The sequence below is a fragment of the Tupaia chinensis genome, unplaced genomic scaffold, assembly GCF_000334495.1.
Source record: "Tupaia chinensis unplaced genomic scaffold, TupChi_1.0 Scaffold139767_1, whole genome shotgun sequence".
Classification (NCBI taxonomy): domain Eukaryota; kingdom Metazoa; phylum Chordata; class Mammalia; order Scandentia; family Tupaiidae; genus Tupaia; species Tupaia belangeri.
Window position 1 is genome coordinate 3,304,296 of NW_006199647.1, and position 15,842 is coordinate 3,320,137.

The 15,842-nt window shown below is 43.0% G+C and overlaps 1 protein-coding gene across 30 annotated transcripts in view; it reads left to right on the top strand.

Moving 5' to 3' along the window:
• Window positions 1–15,842, top strand: part of ANK2 (ankyrin 2) — a 333,322-nt gene that overhangs the window by 247,422 nt on the left and 70,058 nt on the right. For 28 of the 30 annotated variants that reach the window (XM_027765833.1, XM_027765842.1, XM_027765857.1 and 25 more), the window contains 3 exons: window positions 6,277–6,421; window positions 14,216–14,318; window positions 14,978–15,081. In XM_027765833.1, coding sequence (XP_027621634.1) covers window positions 6,277–6,421; window positions 14,216–14,318; window positions 14,978–15,081 — 352 coding nt within the window. The remainder of the gene's footprint in view (window positions 1–6,276; window positions 6,422–14,215; window positions 14,319–14,977; window positions 15,082–15,842) is intronic. The other 2 variants (XM_027765854.1, XM_027765830.1) reach the window with 1 other exon arrangement.

A 15,842-nucleotide genomic window follows, 5' to 3' on the forward strand; every position in this document is an offset into this window, starting at 1 on the left:
GCCATCATTCTGTTAGATCATGGACCTGAGGGCCATCTTTCTGTTAGATCATGGACCTGGGAGCCATCATTCTATTGCACAAGTAACCAGGTGGGGGTGGGCAGCAACTGCCGTAAGCATTGGAAACGATAAGGAAATTTATTTTAATTTTGTTACATAATGCAAGAACACATGGTTTGCAAAACAAAAAATTACTCATATTTTCACTAGAGTTGTTAGGTATATGAAATATTCACACCTTACTGAATGATATACATCTTTTTGTTTTGTTTTGTTTTGTTTTGTTTTTTGGAGAGGTTTTTCACTATAGGGCGCATGCGCTCGCCAGAAACACAGAGAGATAGAAAGCGAGAAATCACCCCCCAGGGGGGATGGCCATGCCGCAATCCCTTCTCCTCCATTCTCCTCTCGGGATCTTGGGCACGCACGCACACGCGCCCGGCATGAGTTTAAGCCACCGGGTCCAGGACTTGAACTGCGGTCGACTACGTGGGAGTGCAGCGACATAGCCATTACGCTAACTGCTGGTCCCGATAAACATCTTTTATCAGAAAGCATTTTGTGTACATGAGATTTAGCTCACATTTCACTGATGTGTCAACATTTTGACTAATTTGTAAAATAAAAACAGTAGTTGGCAATGCTCGTACCCCAGCCCTCTGTTACATGTTCATATATGTTATTTTACTTTGTTCATGAAGCCGCCATGTGGGGCTGGCCATTCATGCCATCTTCCTCTCCTTGTGGAAGCTCTGGCTAAGGGGGATTAACTGGCCTGTAAGTAGCAGAATTAGAACGAGGTCAAATTCTGAAGCTTCAACTGTTAATCGCTACTCCGGACAACTAACTCACCTAGCAAAAATTAAATAAAAATCTAATGGTCAATATATAACATCTCTGTTTACTGGAAATTCTTTGTTCTAACTATTTTCAGGTTTTAGTAATTTATAGTTAGTTGTCTTTTGATATGTGAGGCCTCTTGAGTTTCCATATACAGAGAGTGGTGACGTGTGAAGGACATAACCCTGTACATAATACAGTACTGCTCTATCTGCCTCGTCCATGGGCAAGAAACGGCCTTTGGGCTTCAGATGTGAGCCACAGCATTTAGTCCTGTCCTCTGCCACCACAGGGTGCCAAGTTCTTTTCCCTCTTTCACCTTGAGGTGAAAAGTGATCTAGTTTTCAACAAAACACTTGAGGGGATTTATAGGTGCTACCTTATAGTATATTCATTCTACTCAGAGTTTCATGCCTGAAGTCAGACATGTATTCATATATATATATGTACACACACACACACACACACACACACACACACACACCAGCAGAGCTTGCTATTGAAAGTAGTTAGACTATTTAAGAAATTTTGTGAATCAATAAAATGTGGGGGAAAAAAGGAATGGAAAACAACTGTGGACACCTGAGATAGTGTGGGAGGAGGGTGGAAAATAGCAGAGGGTGAGAAATAGGGGAGAAATGTATACATACATATGTATATGTGAAACTAGAAATGGAAAATTATTGACGATAACATGTATGATTAAGTCACTATGCAGTATATTCTGGATGGGAAATCACATTATGTATGCTGTGACAATGCTCAGTGAATTAATGTAAATTAATTAAAAACAAAAAAATTAAAAATAAATAAAAATTAAAGACAAAGGAACAATTAAAAAATAATGGTTTTGTCCTCCATGGCTCCTGAGAACTAGTGATTTCAGGGAAAACAGAGAAATGAAGATTTTTCAATGGATAATTCAGCCTCTAGCCCCCCAAACTCGAGTGGTAGGAAGCCCCTCTGGCCTTCTCTCTGTCTCTGTCTCTCTCTGCCCCTGTCTCTGTCTTCTCTTTTTTTTGGTAATTTTTCCTTTTCAAAATTTTTAAAGGTAAAGTATTCTCTTGACTTTCAGCCCCTCCTTTGTCTCGCTAACAATTCCCTTTTCCCTACCTATCCAGGAGATGCAAGGGGCAGGCCTTCAGGAGAAGATTGCTCCATGGCTCCTGAGAACTAGTGATTGCACGCTGCATGGGTTTTTGCTTTTTTAAAAAATTATTTTTTTAATTTTTTTCTTCTTTTTCTCTGTTTCTTTGTTGTTTGTTTGTTAGTTTTTCTTTTCTCTCTCTCTCTCTGTTTCCTTTTCTTTTTCTTTTATCTCATCACTCTGATCCTCAGTCTCCACTCTTTGTGTTTCTAGATGGATCTAAGGGAACCATAGCTAGACATCCAAATACTATTAGGGTTAACATATTCCTCAACATCTACTGAATCTGCTGCACAAAGGGATAAAAATGGAATGGCAAAGAGATTCCAGATCACCTCGTTCTGCATGGTCCTGAATGCTCAGATTGAACTTCAAGAATTAGGAAGAGGGAACCAGCAGTTGGCGTAATGGCTATGTCACTGGACTCCCACATGGTTGATCACGGTTTGTGTACCGGACCTGGTGGCTTGAGACTCATGCCAGGCGCATATGCGTGCGTGCCCAAGGTCCCAAGAGAAGGATGGAGGAGAAGGGATTGCGGCGTGACCATACCCTTGGGGGGGTGATTTCTGGCTTTCTGTCTCTCTGTCTCTCTCTCTGTCTGGCGAGGATGACTAGAAATCACCACAGGGTCACAAGAAATATGGGAAAGCAAGAAAATACCTCTCCTCCAACAGAAAAGTATAACTCCTCTTCATCCACAGACAGTTCAATGGAAATCATGGAAATGTCTGATGAAGAATTTAGAGTATTCATAATGAGAAAGCTAACAGAGATGAAAGAGAAGAGAGAAAATGAACTGCAGAAGAGGCAGGAGAAAGGAGTTGATGAGTTCCAGGAGGTAAGGAAATTCTTGCAAGATGTAAAAGAGGAATTACACACTTTAAAAAAGAATCAGATGAACCTGTTAGGGATGAAGGCTATAATACAAGACGACCAAATCTCCCTTGAAAGTATTAAAAGCAGACCTGATCATACAGAAAATCAAATCTAGGACACAGAAGAGAAAATTGCTGGCCTATAAAAATCCACCACAAAGACTGAGAAAACTATCCCTCCAAAATGAGAATCATATACGAGAAATACTAGATACCATCAGACGTCTAAACATCTGGATAACTGGCATCCCAGTAGGCAAAGAGACTCATAAGGGCATTGGTAATCTATTCCATGAAATCCGTCAAGAAAACTTTCCAAACCTAGAGAGGCACTCAAAGATCCAGTCCCAAGAAATACAAAGGACCCCAAATAGAATCAACCCAAGAAGATCTTCTCTAAGACACAGTATAGCCAGATTGACCAAAACCACAAAGACAAGATACTAAGACTGGCAAGAGAAAAACAGCGAGTTACCTATAAAGGATATCCCATCAGGCTAACAGCAGACCTCTCATCAGAAACAATGCAAGCAAGGAAAGAATGGGAAAATACATTCAAAATGTTAAGGGAAAGGCAATTTCAACCAAGAATACTGTACACGGCAAGATTATCCTTCACATGGGAAAAAAAGACAAGAATGTTCTCAGATAAACAAAACCTGAAAGAATTTACCAGCACCAGACCAGATCTCCAAAAAGTTCTCAAAGGAGTCTATACCAGGAAAATTAAATACAGACACATGGAAATAAGAGTTCAAAAATGAAGAAAATGGCCAACTTAATTGTAGGGACAAGTCTGGAGTTGAACATTGTATCCCAGAATTTAATCGGGAAGATTGAACCACAACAAGAGGATAGATTAAGTACATGAGACTGAACTGGCAAAATAGCATTTTATGACTTTTGACTAAAACATTGCTGATTTTCTTCTAGGCTTTGTTTTCTGTTTTTAAGGATTTTTGTCCTGTCTTGAGCTGTTGATAGGTTCGTGTACCTACTATTTGAACAGAATCCTAGCCTGTTTCCTGGCTTTAAGTTTTAAGCAAAGTTCCTTACCATTTATTTGATTTATTAACATTAAAACTGCTTTTCTTAAAATTACCAGCTGAATTTGCTATTGAAAGTAGTTCGATTATGTAAGCAATTGTGTGATCGTTAAAATGAGGGGGGAAAAGGAATGGAAGACAACTGTAGATACCAGAGTGAGTGTGGGAAGAGGGTAGGAAAGGGCAGAAGGTCAGACATAGGGGTTAAAAATATATATGGGTTTACACACACACACACACACACACATTCACACATACACACATATATACATACATTTACACACACATATAAAACTATATACACACACATACAGTTATATATATGTGTGTGTATATATATATAGGTTTATATATATATGAAACTAGAAATGGAATGTTATTGATGATGACATGCATGATTAAGCCACTATACAGTATATTCTAGATGGGAAATCACATTTTGTATGCTGTGATGATGCTTAGGGAATGAATGTAAGTTAATTAATTTTTAAAATTTCAGAAAAAAAAAACTCATGGAAATATGTGTAATGGGAAAACTATGAATTTCCAAAAGTTTTTGTACCAAAATAAATTCATATTTTAATTGTAGTTAAAAAAAAAGAATTATTTTATTTAATTTAAATATTTTTGCTCCAGGGCATGTGTGATCACCAGAAAGAGGAGAGAGAGAGAGAGAAAGCAAACTGTCAGGTCTCGGACTTAAACCACAGTCTGCCATGTGGGAGTCCAGTACCTCAACCATCATGCCACCTGCTGGCCTTCTTCATACACTTTCATACAATTTTAATTTTATCCTATGTATACACACTATTAAAAATTATAATACTTCAAAAACTCGTAGGATTTCATGAATATTATTTGTCCATAGTTTCTGCTGTGAGCTTTCAGTGTGAAGCTGGAGTCAACAAAGTATGATTACAATGTATGTGTAACAGACCTTGAGCTAAGAATGTTTTTTACATTGGTAAAGGGTTAAAAAAAATTGTGACAGGCCAGCAGGTAGTATGTGGTTGGGAAGTTGGATCCCACATGGCTGACTCTGCAGTTTGGCTCTCGGACCTGTGGGCTTGAAAAACACACTGAGCACATGTGTGTGTGTGTATATATATATATATGTTTAGATTTTTGCCATAGGACAGGTGCACTCACAAGAGACACAGAAACCAAGAGAGGGAAAGTGAGAAAACACCTCCCTGGAGGGATGGTCACACCACAGTCCCTTCTCCTCCATTCTCTTCCCAGGATTTGGGGCATGCATGCACATGTGCTCAGTGCTAAGGAACTTTGCTTAAAACTTAAAGCCAGGAAACAGGCTAGGATTCTGTTCAAATAGTAGGTACACGAACCTATCAACAGCTCAAGACAGGACAAAAATCCTTAAAAACAGAAAACAAAGCCTAGAAGAAAATCAGCAATGTTTTAGTCAAAAGTCATAAAATGCTATTTTGCCAGTTCAGTCTCATGTACTTAATCTATCCTCTTGTTGTGGTTCAATCTTCCTGATTAAATTATGGGATACAATGTTCCCAGAGACCATCAGTGCCCTGCAAAGCCAACATATTCTAATTCTTTTTTTTCTTCTTTTTTTTTCTTTCTTTTTTTTTCTTCTTAATTTGATACAGGGCACATGCGCTCATTGGAGAGAGAAAGAGAAGGAGAGAGGGAAAGTGAGAAAGCAAACTGCTTGGTCTGGGACTTGAACCTCAGTCAGCCATGTGGGGGAGTTCAGCACCTTAACCACTATGCCACCTGCTGGCCCCATACTCTTGACTTTTTACAGAGAATAAATGATTTCCAAGACAAAAACAAACAAACAAATAATGGTTTTAAATTAAATTCATTAACATTTCACATTCTATTCTCCATTCTAATGCTATTTTCCTAATACATATACAGTATTTTGCTATTTTAAAATATTGTGATAATGCCATTTAAAATATTACATATTTGTTTTAGACAGTGGACATTTTTTAGCATATTTACAATTATGTGAAGAGACTAAATGCTAGACATTACACAGATTCATTGAAAGTGCAGAGAAAAGTTAGTGATCTATACATTGGCTAATTGTTAAGTTAGATACTACAGGCTCTAACCACTTATCATAATAAAGATACAGTGAATAAGGCGAATTGATAGATCTTAAAAGAATTACAATTCTGGGAATTACTTCTTCTCAATGAGTAACAATGAGAACTGGACTGAAGCTCCCGGTGTCAGTACTTGGTGACCCTCTGTGTCCTGACCTCCTAGTGTGTGTGTGACTGCTGTCTAGCCAGTATGCTGATGCATTTTGCAGTCATGGCCTACATTAACTGACATTACACCCAACAAATCATTCTCGTCTTCCCCTGATTGTTTCAAGGTGATGACACCATGACAGGAGATGGGGGAGAGTACCTGAGGCCTGAGGACCTGAAAGAACTGGGTGACGACTCTCTCCCCAGCAGTCAGTTCTTGGACGGCATGAACTACCTGCGCTATAGCTTGGAGGGCGGGCGCTCTGACAGGTAAGAACTGCCTGCCCTGTAGCTTGGAGGGCGGGCACTCTGACAGGTGCTAAATGCCTGCCCTGTAGCTTGAAGGGCGGGCGCTCTGACAGGTGCTAACTGCCTGCCCTGTAGCTTGAAGGGCGGGGGGCCGGCCAGGTGCTAACTGCCTGCCCTGTAGCTTAGAGGGTGGGTGCTCTGACAGGTGCTAACTGCCTGCCCTGTAGCTTGGAGGGTGGGCACTCTGACAGGTGCTAACTGCCTGCCCTGTAGCTTGGAGGGTGGCGCTCTGACAGGTGTGCACATGTGCCTCCACTTGGTGTCAGGCAGGTGTGAGGAGCTCACTGCAGTGACGTGATGCAGCAGTAGCTGCCATGACTGGGCTCTGTGGTGAGCTGTTGTCCAGTGCTGTTCTCTGACCACCAGGAAGTGCAAGAAACAGTTCTAAAGAGATTAAATAGTTTAGTGAAATCAGGCAACTGGGAAGAAGCAGAACATGGTGACTAAAACCTGTCTGTCCTTAAATATATTTTAAATTATTGCCACTTTCTCCAGGTGACTCTGGAAAGGACAGTTTTGCCTACAGGAGCTCTTGCTGAGAGGTGTCTGTACACCCTACAGACAGTCCCCCTCTTGTCAGTGCTGCAGTTTCTATGACTAAAAGTATGTTGTGAGGAAGAATTAAAGAGAAAAGCATTTAGAAGAAAGCTCCCTAAAAATGACCTTTTCATGCAGAAAGGTCAGAAGGGCGTCTTGTGGGAGCCTGGACACAGAAGCAATCTGAGTGATGTTTCGGGGCCAGCTTTCCTTGACAAGTCTAGGGAGCTCTACAGAAGATTCTGAAATCCATGGCCTGTGGTTTTGTTGTTGTTGTTGTGTGTGTGTGTGTGTGTGTGTGTGTGTGTGTGTGTGTTTGTGTGTTTGAGGGGGTACTACTAGCCAGAACATCCCATCAAAAGTATGACTGGCAATTTAGGTCAAGTGAAGTATTGTTCTTGGAAGTGTAACATCTTTTGCTAATCAACAGTTTCAGGCTTATCAATTCTAAGTTGGTGCTACTATAAGCATTTTTTTTCCTTTTTTTATTTATTTTTTTGTATATACTTTCAATCATATTGTTTGGCTTACAATGAGACCATTTCGATATGTGCACATTTCTCCCCAGACCCGTTGATCAAAATATCTTCAGCAGATAACACCACACTATAAGCATTTTATGAATATCCAACATGTTTAGAGTCTAAGAAATAAATACCTTAAAGAGAGGTCAGTTCTAAATGGGTAATTAGCAAAACGCAGCTTCTCTTGGGATTTTTCCTTGAATACCAATATTCCCTTCTCTACTTTTATTTCATTTATTTATTTTTTTAAAAGCAGTGCAGTATGGATGTAAAAGTGCCTTTCTGTGCTTGGCTCGGTTCAGGTCTTGGAGGTACACACGTGACAGACCTTGCTCACCCCACAGCCTAGGGGGGAGGGCTAACCCCACACGTAGTACACAGACAGCCCTGGAGCCGTGAGGCTCAAGACCTCAGATGGTGAGGAAGGGACGGACAGGGAGGTCGGACGCCTGAACAAGGTCGTGAGCAGAGGCCCACGGTGTACGAGAGGAAAGTCGTGTAGCATTGCTGGGGTGCGAGTGTGCAGGGGGAGACTGCATTTGCAAGTTGGGGGGGATCCTTCTCCCCGCAAGACGGATGAATTTTAGAGAGGAGTTATCAGAAGGCCACAGTGGGGGCGCAGCCACCTGACAGGTTGCCCGCGGATGCCAGCTGCAGTTAAGTGAGGGCCAGAACGCCGCCCTCGCTGGCAGACCTGGAGAGGATGGGGCCGTCTAAGAGACACGGGGCCAGACTGGCAGTCGATCGCACAGGGTGTGCGAGGCGGCTCCTTGGTTTCAGCTGTGGAGAGCGTGAAGACTGGGGCCAGGAAACAGGAGGGGTGCCCCTCGGGGAGGGGGCGGTAACGGTAAGTGTTTCAGATACTGAACTTTGATTCATGGATGTATTTGGACTTTATAATCTGAGGTTCTTAAAAGAGTTTATGCAACAAAAATTCCTATGTATGTTCACAAAAGATATATTTAAGAATGCTCATGGAAGCACTATTCCTAAAAACCAAAACTTTGAAATAACCCACATGCCCATCAACTGAAGAACAGATACGTAAGGAGAATGAATGAATTACAATAAAAAAGGGAATTCAGATTTTAGTAAAATGAAAGTATGGCATTGTATGAATTCATAAAAATATATGAATAATCATTTTTCTGTCATCCAAAAATTCTCCAATTTTAGCATGGTCTCCCTTTTTCCTTCTTTCAAAGTGCTGAGGTTGAGGAAGAATTTATGATAGTACTTTCTGTAAAGCAGGGCGGATTACCTGAGGCTTTGCTTACCCTGAATGCTCGTTGGCATGCAAGGACGGGAGTACCCAAGGCAGACAAAACACAACCCACTCGGCAGGCCCGCACCTGTACGCCCAGGGCCTAGGGTACCTGTGGTCTCCACAGCGGCTTTTAGGCAGCATCTCACCTCCATGGTCTTTTCCTTTGTTTTCTGTTTATTCATTTTGCTTAAGCAATGCAGTATGCTGCCTTTCTTCAGTACCTGGTTTCCTTTTCATTATTTCTTTACTTGGTACGCTTTCATAGTGCCATACCTATGTCCAGCATGGACCGTGGCCTTCCTTGCCCTGTCCACACTCCTAGCTCATGCTCAGTGTGTGTGTGTGTGTGTGTGTGTGTGTGTGTTGGTAGGGGATGCTTGTATTCTAGAATTATGGATTTACTCTCCAATTAGGTGTTTTAGGTATCGAGTTGAATAAGTAACTGAACTAGCAGATATGAGTGTATTAGTGTGTGTCAGAAAGTCTGACGTGACCCTGGTTTGACTCTGTCACAGCTCCACCTTGTGGTTGACAGCACACTAGAGTCGCTTCCCCAGACAACCCTGACAGGCCCATGTGCAGTTGGAGAATATGGGAATGCGATTTTGATGCCCAAAATGTATATGCATGTGAAGAGTAAAAATATACAATTTAGTTTACATGAAATAAAAACAAAACCAGGTTCTGTTCAGTTGGATTTTGTGTACATTTTTAATGAATTACGCTTTCATACTACCTTATGTGTGTCCATAAAGCATTTGTACAGTGATTTAAAAAAAAAAAGAAAAAGACCATAACAAAAGTCTTGGCACATCTCTAGCTGAACAGTAAATAAAAATAAATGTTTATATGGATATGTGTTGTTATAAATTTGTTAACTGAACAACAGTGCCTCTGATTTATTTAAAAAAATAGGAACCCTGTTGCAATATATATATATATATATATATACATGCACACACACACACACACACACACACACACACACACATATATATATATACACTTGTTTATGATGTTTTAAATCAGGGTAGACAATTTTTTTTCTTTTTCTTTTTTTTTTTTTTTTGAGAGAGATTTTTTTGCTATCAGGTGCATGGGCTTGCCAGAGAAACAGAGAGAGAAAGTGAGAAGTCACCCCCCAGGGAGGATGGCCACACCACAATCCCTTCTCCTCCATTCTCCTCTCAAGATTTTGGGCACGCACTTGTATGAGCCCAGCGTGAGTTTCAAGTCACTGGGTCTGGCCTGAAACTGCGGTTGGCCACGTGGGAATCCAGTGATGTAACTCCTGCACCAGGGATGGCCCCTGGACAATTTCTTTTCCAGAGACTTGAATTATTCTAAACCTTTGTGCTGGTGTGATTTCATCAGAGAGAATAATTTCTCTGCTGTTGGAATATTCTAATTACCTTTATTTCATTTAAGTAGGTTCTATGACAACATAGAAAGAGCAATTAGGAACTATAAACATTGATCAAATAACCAGTTAGCATTCCAGAGTATGGTAAACACAGTGAGCATAAAATCCAGGGCGAGAGATTCTCAGGTGTATGGCTTCTACTCATTTGTCTTCCCCCCCCCTCTCCATCCAATTTTTCTCATTCGCTATCTACATATCCTAATATCTCTCTACTCTAATCACCTTTCGTGGTTGTAAGTCAGTTTGTCTCTCTTTTCTTTCTTCTTGCTCTGTATTTCTTTCCTGTTGGGGTTTTGTGAGAGGTAAATAGTACCAACCGCTCCCACCCCTCCCAGTTCAGAGCCCGCTGGCAAACAGACTGGGGTCAGGTGAGCGGCCACCACACCCACACCCACTTCAGCACTGGTCACCTTCTCGGCCCAGCAGGTCCTTTGCTGCTATGATTCTGAAACTGAGTGGACGGAACACAACCCTGTGTTCTCGGTCACTGTCAGTCCTTGAGAGAGGTGGTGGGGTTACCGGTGTCATCTCTCAAAGTTTAGACATTCATAGTGCTGACAACCATTGCTAGGTTTTGTTTGAGGGACCTTTGTTTCTCACTCAACTTGTTCACCTGAGCTGGATTTCCACCCCTTGAGACTGGCAGTCTCACTGCTGCCTGTGGGGTCAGCCTGGCGGTGGAGACTCTGTCGGAAGACACCTCCCTCTGGCTCTGTGTGCCCTTTGATCACTTCGTGCTGTGACCCACACGCATTAGCACCTTTCAGTGTACAGAGTTGTAACCTGATTCTTCACCTTCTAAAACCATGGACAGAGGTAAAGTGATGAGCAAATCTGAGCCCCACAGAAACCATGTCCAGGCCCAGCCAGTTGCACGGTGACTAAGGCAGCTAGATCCCATGTGGCCAATTTGTGGTCAGTCCCAGACCCCGCAGCTTAAAAAGTCACTGGGCACATGCACATGGCACCCACATTTCCACAAGGAGAGACAGAGAGGGGTGTGGCGTGGCCCAGCTCCCATGGGCGTGGGGATCCTGTCTCATTTTCCTTATCTTTCTCTTTTTCTGTCTCTCTCCAGTGAGTACATGTGCCCTCTAGCAAAAAATTTAAAAAAGAAAAAAAAAATGAAAGAAAGAAAGAAAAAGCAAGCACTTGGAGGAAGAGGTCGAGCCCTTCGATGGGCTGTACCATTTCAAGAGGTCTGCCCCCTAGTATCGCCTCCTTCTTGGCCCAAATTAAAACAAACAAAGCAAAATAATTGTGTTTGTTTTAACTTGCTATAGTGTACATATACTCACGGGAGAGTGACAGAGAGGGAAAGTGAGAAAGCACTGCCCCCCCCCAGGGTGGGGGCGGCCACACTGCAATCCCTTCTCCTCCATTCTCCTCTCAGGATTGGATTTTGGGCACTTGGGCACACCTGTGCCTGGCATGTTTTTCAGGGTTCCAGCAGCACAGCCGGCCCTGTGGGGTCCAGCTGCCTTAACCACTGCACCAGCTGCTGGCCCAGGGGGACGAGATGAGAGCTGCCAGGCTAGTGCAGGAGCCACCAAGGGTAGACTTGGGTAACTCCATCCAGGTAGACCTGGGTAACTCCATCCAGGTAGACCTGGGTAACTCCATCCAGGTAGACCTCGTAACTCCATCCAGGTAGACCTGGGTATCTCCATCCATGTAGACCTGGGTAACTCCATCCAGGTAGACCTCGTATCTCCATCTAGGTAGACCTCGGGTAACTCCATCCAGGTAGACCTGGGTAACTCCATCCAGGTAGACCTGGGTAACTCCATCCAGGTAGACCTGGGTAACTCCATCCAGGTAGACCTGGGTAACTCCATCCAGGTAGACCTGGGTAACTCCATCCAGGTAGACCTCGTAACTCCATCCAGGTAGACCTGGGTATCTCCATCCAGGTAGCCCTCGTATCTCCATCCAGGTAGACCTGGCGTACCCCCATCCAGGTAGACCTCGTATCTCCATCCAGGTAGACCTGCGTATCTCCATCCAGGTAGACCTCGTATCTCCATCCAGGTAGCCCTCATATCTCCATCCAGGCAGACCTGCATATCTCCATCCAGGTAGACCTGGGTATCTCCATCCAGGTAGCCCTCGTATCTCCATCCAGGTAGACCTGGGTATCTCCATCCAGGTAGACCTGGGTATCTCCATCCAGGTAGACCTGCGTATCTCCATCCAGTAGACCCTGCTAACTCCATCCAGGGTAGACCTCGTATCTCCATCCAGGTAGACCTGCGTATCTCCATCCAGGTAGACCTCGTATCTCCATCCAGGTAGACCTGCGTATCTCCATCCAGGTAGACCTGCGTATCTCCATCCAAGTAGACCTGGGTATCTCCATCCAGGTAGACCTCGTATCTCCATCCAGGTAGACCAGGGTATCTCCATCCAGGTAGACCTGCGTATCTTTAAAGCAGTTTAAAAAAAAAGAAAAAAAGAAGAAGAAAGAAAGAAAGAAAAGAAAAGGAAAAATTGCTCATTCCACCAGGGAGACACCTTTGCCATTTAAAGATCCTTTTCCTAACAGTTTAATACCTAACCTAGACTCAAACTCAGGGGTGGGGCAAGCCAGCACAGCAGCTGTAGCTCGGGCTGCTGACTGCACAGCTGTGCGGCCAGCTGTGATTTCAGCCGCCTCCAGCTTCTGGGGCTGTAGCTCCTGTCTCAGTGCATTGGCCACGGTCTTCTCCAAGAACCAGTATGACATCAAACAGCTAATTCCTAGGTCTCTTTAGGGCTGGGTTATTGTACACGTACAGACTTACATAGATGAGAACACGTAAGATCAGGTGGTCACCCCCTCTGATTTGTCACCTACCTCTAAGACTTGAGGTCTGTTTTCTTTGTCATAACCTACAGAATGGGAGGGATAAAGCCCTGGATTACTGCAAATTATCTCTAAAGTGACTGGTTTCCTCAAAGGCTATATTGACACCTTGTTCAGATATTATTATGTGGCTTACAAAATTAGATATATTTGCAAAATGAAAGTTTCTGCTAGTAAATATGCAAAACTGACATTTAGTCCATAATTCTACATAGCTTCACTGTCCAAGAACTCACTAAAAGAAAATGGAAGTTTGCATGCATAAATATTGTGACAGGTTGCTTGTCTTTCTTTACCCCCATGGGCTTTGGAGTGGTATTTTACATATAGATCTTTGATTCTTGAACTGATATGTATACACGTATTTAAGATATATTATCAACCAGTGTCAGTATGTCATCTGATTATTCAATTGATTAAGAAAGGATGAGGCCGCATCTCTGCAGTCTGTGTGTGCTGGCCGGGGTCTGCGTTCTGAGCTGCTGTGTAGACACCACGTCTTTTGCTCTTGCATTTCATCACCATGGAGACCAGTGCTTGGGCACTTCATTCACACACACAGGACGTGAGAGGGGTTAGTGCCCTTGTCTGAAATAACAGCACTGTGGAGTCACCAGAGACAAACAGGAGGACTCCACTTCCGCAGGAAGCAGGCGTGTGGCCATCGCTCGCTCACTGTCCCTCCAGGGGAGTGCAGCAGCACCGCCACTCACAGGACAAAGGCGGAGAGAGGCCTGCAGGGAGGACAGAGAATGAGCAGAGCGAAACCTCACTTCCTCCCTGTTCTCTCCGGCTGTCCACTTCTCCCCGAGTGTTTTCCTTAGTTCAGGGAGGTTAGCCTTCAACACAGATTCTGGAACTATTTCCTGCGTGAATTTCTTATACTGGGAGTAGTAAACTCCTGTTGCTGTTTTCAGACATTTCTGGGTAGAAAATTAATCAAATAGGAGTATCAGATTTAGCTTCTGGTTCCTCTGTGCCTTGCCATTCAGTCAGAGGCAGTGTTGGTGAGGCCGATGGGGGTGGAGGGCAGCGAGCAGCCGGGCCTGCACTGCACGGTTGGCTAATAGCAGCTTCCTTCACTCCCGCTCCGCTCGGCCTCGCCGCCCAACCTTGCTCCTGCTGTTGGCACGTGACCTGGCGCCTGCCAATCTTCCAGCCTGCGGTCCTTCAGTTCCGACAGGTCTCACACCCTGAGCCACGCCTCGCACCTGAGGGGCAGCACCGTCATGGACGACCCGGGCATGATCCCCAGCCACCAGGTACACAGCGGTCTGCCTTCTGAGCTTTGCTTCCTGGGGACTCTTTAAACATTACTGGGTGCTAGAAATAATCTTTTATTTTAAATTGTCCTTAGTGTAGCCAACAAGCTAGGAGATCTGAGGGTTTTCCTAAAACATGATAAATGATCACTACATTTTTAATGAGCAGAGATTTTTTGATACAGTATCCTGATGATCCAGCAATACTGAATTCTGTGGCAATTTTGCATAAAGATTTGTTTTTAAACTAAAATCTCTGTCACAGAGAAAAGTGACGTAGAATGTATTTAAAGTATAAAAGTAGATGGTACAGATTGAAATATATCTTTCAATATTTAAAATTGTTAGCTATGAGAAAAGGCTTACATTTTATTTAGTAATAATTTTAGGTATGATTTTATCCTTGGGTGGATTGGTTATAGGGAAATTGATGAACACCCATTCTCTGCCGAGAAGTTTATGCTAATATGGTTTTATATCGGTAATACAAAAAGGGGAATGCATTCAAAAAAGGTTTGTTTTAAATGCATTGGTCTTATTTTTTAAATAAAGTTTTTCCAAGTTATATCACCTTCCTGTGATGCTACGTTTTAGATTCATTTTAGTTTGCTTTATTCAAAGTAAAACATTTTAATAAACTGAGCTTTGTTTGTGCTTAGGTGTCAACTCTAGCCAAGGAGGCAGAGAGGAATTCTTACCGTCTGAGCTGGGGTGCTGAGAATTTAGACAACGTGGCTCTTTCTTCCAGCCCTATTCATTCAGGGTGAGTGAGTCGATACTGTGTATCCAGATCAAGAGGTAAAAAGAGATGGGAATGAAACTAACAGCTGTATTCAGCAGCTTTAGAGGTGGCCAGCTCCGTGGAGTCAGCGTCTCAGTGACACTGACCCCACAAGCTCTCTGTCTACTCAAACCAACCAGAATTCAGCACAGAAAAACTGACTGTTGTTCTGAAATAGCTAGTGGGGCTGCATCAGACAGCTTGCTCACTAACCAGAGCACGCTGGCGGCCTCTTCAGGCGCTGTCTTCCAGACAGCCGAAGAGCGGGCTGAGTGGGGACGTAGGTCGTTTGCTTCTACGAAGTTTCTGTTTTCCTAAGTTAACTGATTGGTTCTTTGGAATAAATACCTTTTGTCACATAGTAACACATTTAAAATAATATTTACAGTAGTTTGCACCACATGGTTAGATAGGGGAGTTCAGATGCTGTCTGACATAGGCAGAGAAATAAAAAGGGAAATTTGAATGCAGCCAGAGCCTCAGTCATCAAAAGTCACGCGGAGGGCATGTCTGCCAGTGTTCACCAATGCTGCCCGTTTGCCCTCACCCACTGGCCGGCAGGGCACTGGGTCCTACTTCAAGCATACTTTCAAGTGTACTTAAAGTCTTTCTTAAGGTGTAAAAATTTAATTATGTGGAATATAAATTCTTTAGGAAGCTTTAAGTTACACACTTTTCACTTTTTTTTTTTTTTTTTTTTTTTTTTTTTTTTTTTTGGGGGGGTTTTTTTTTTGGGGGGGGTG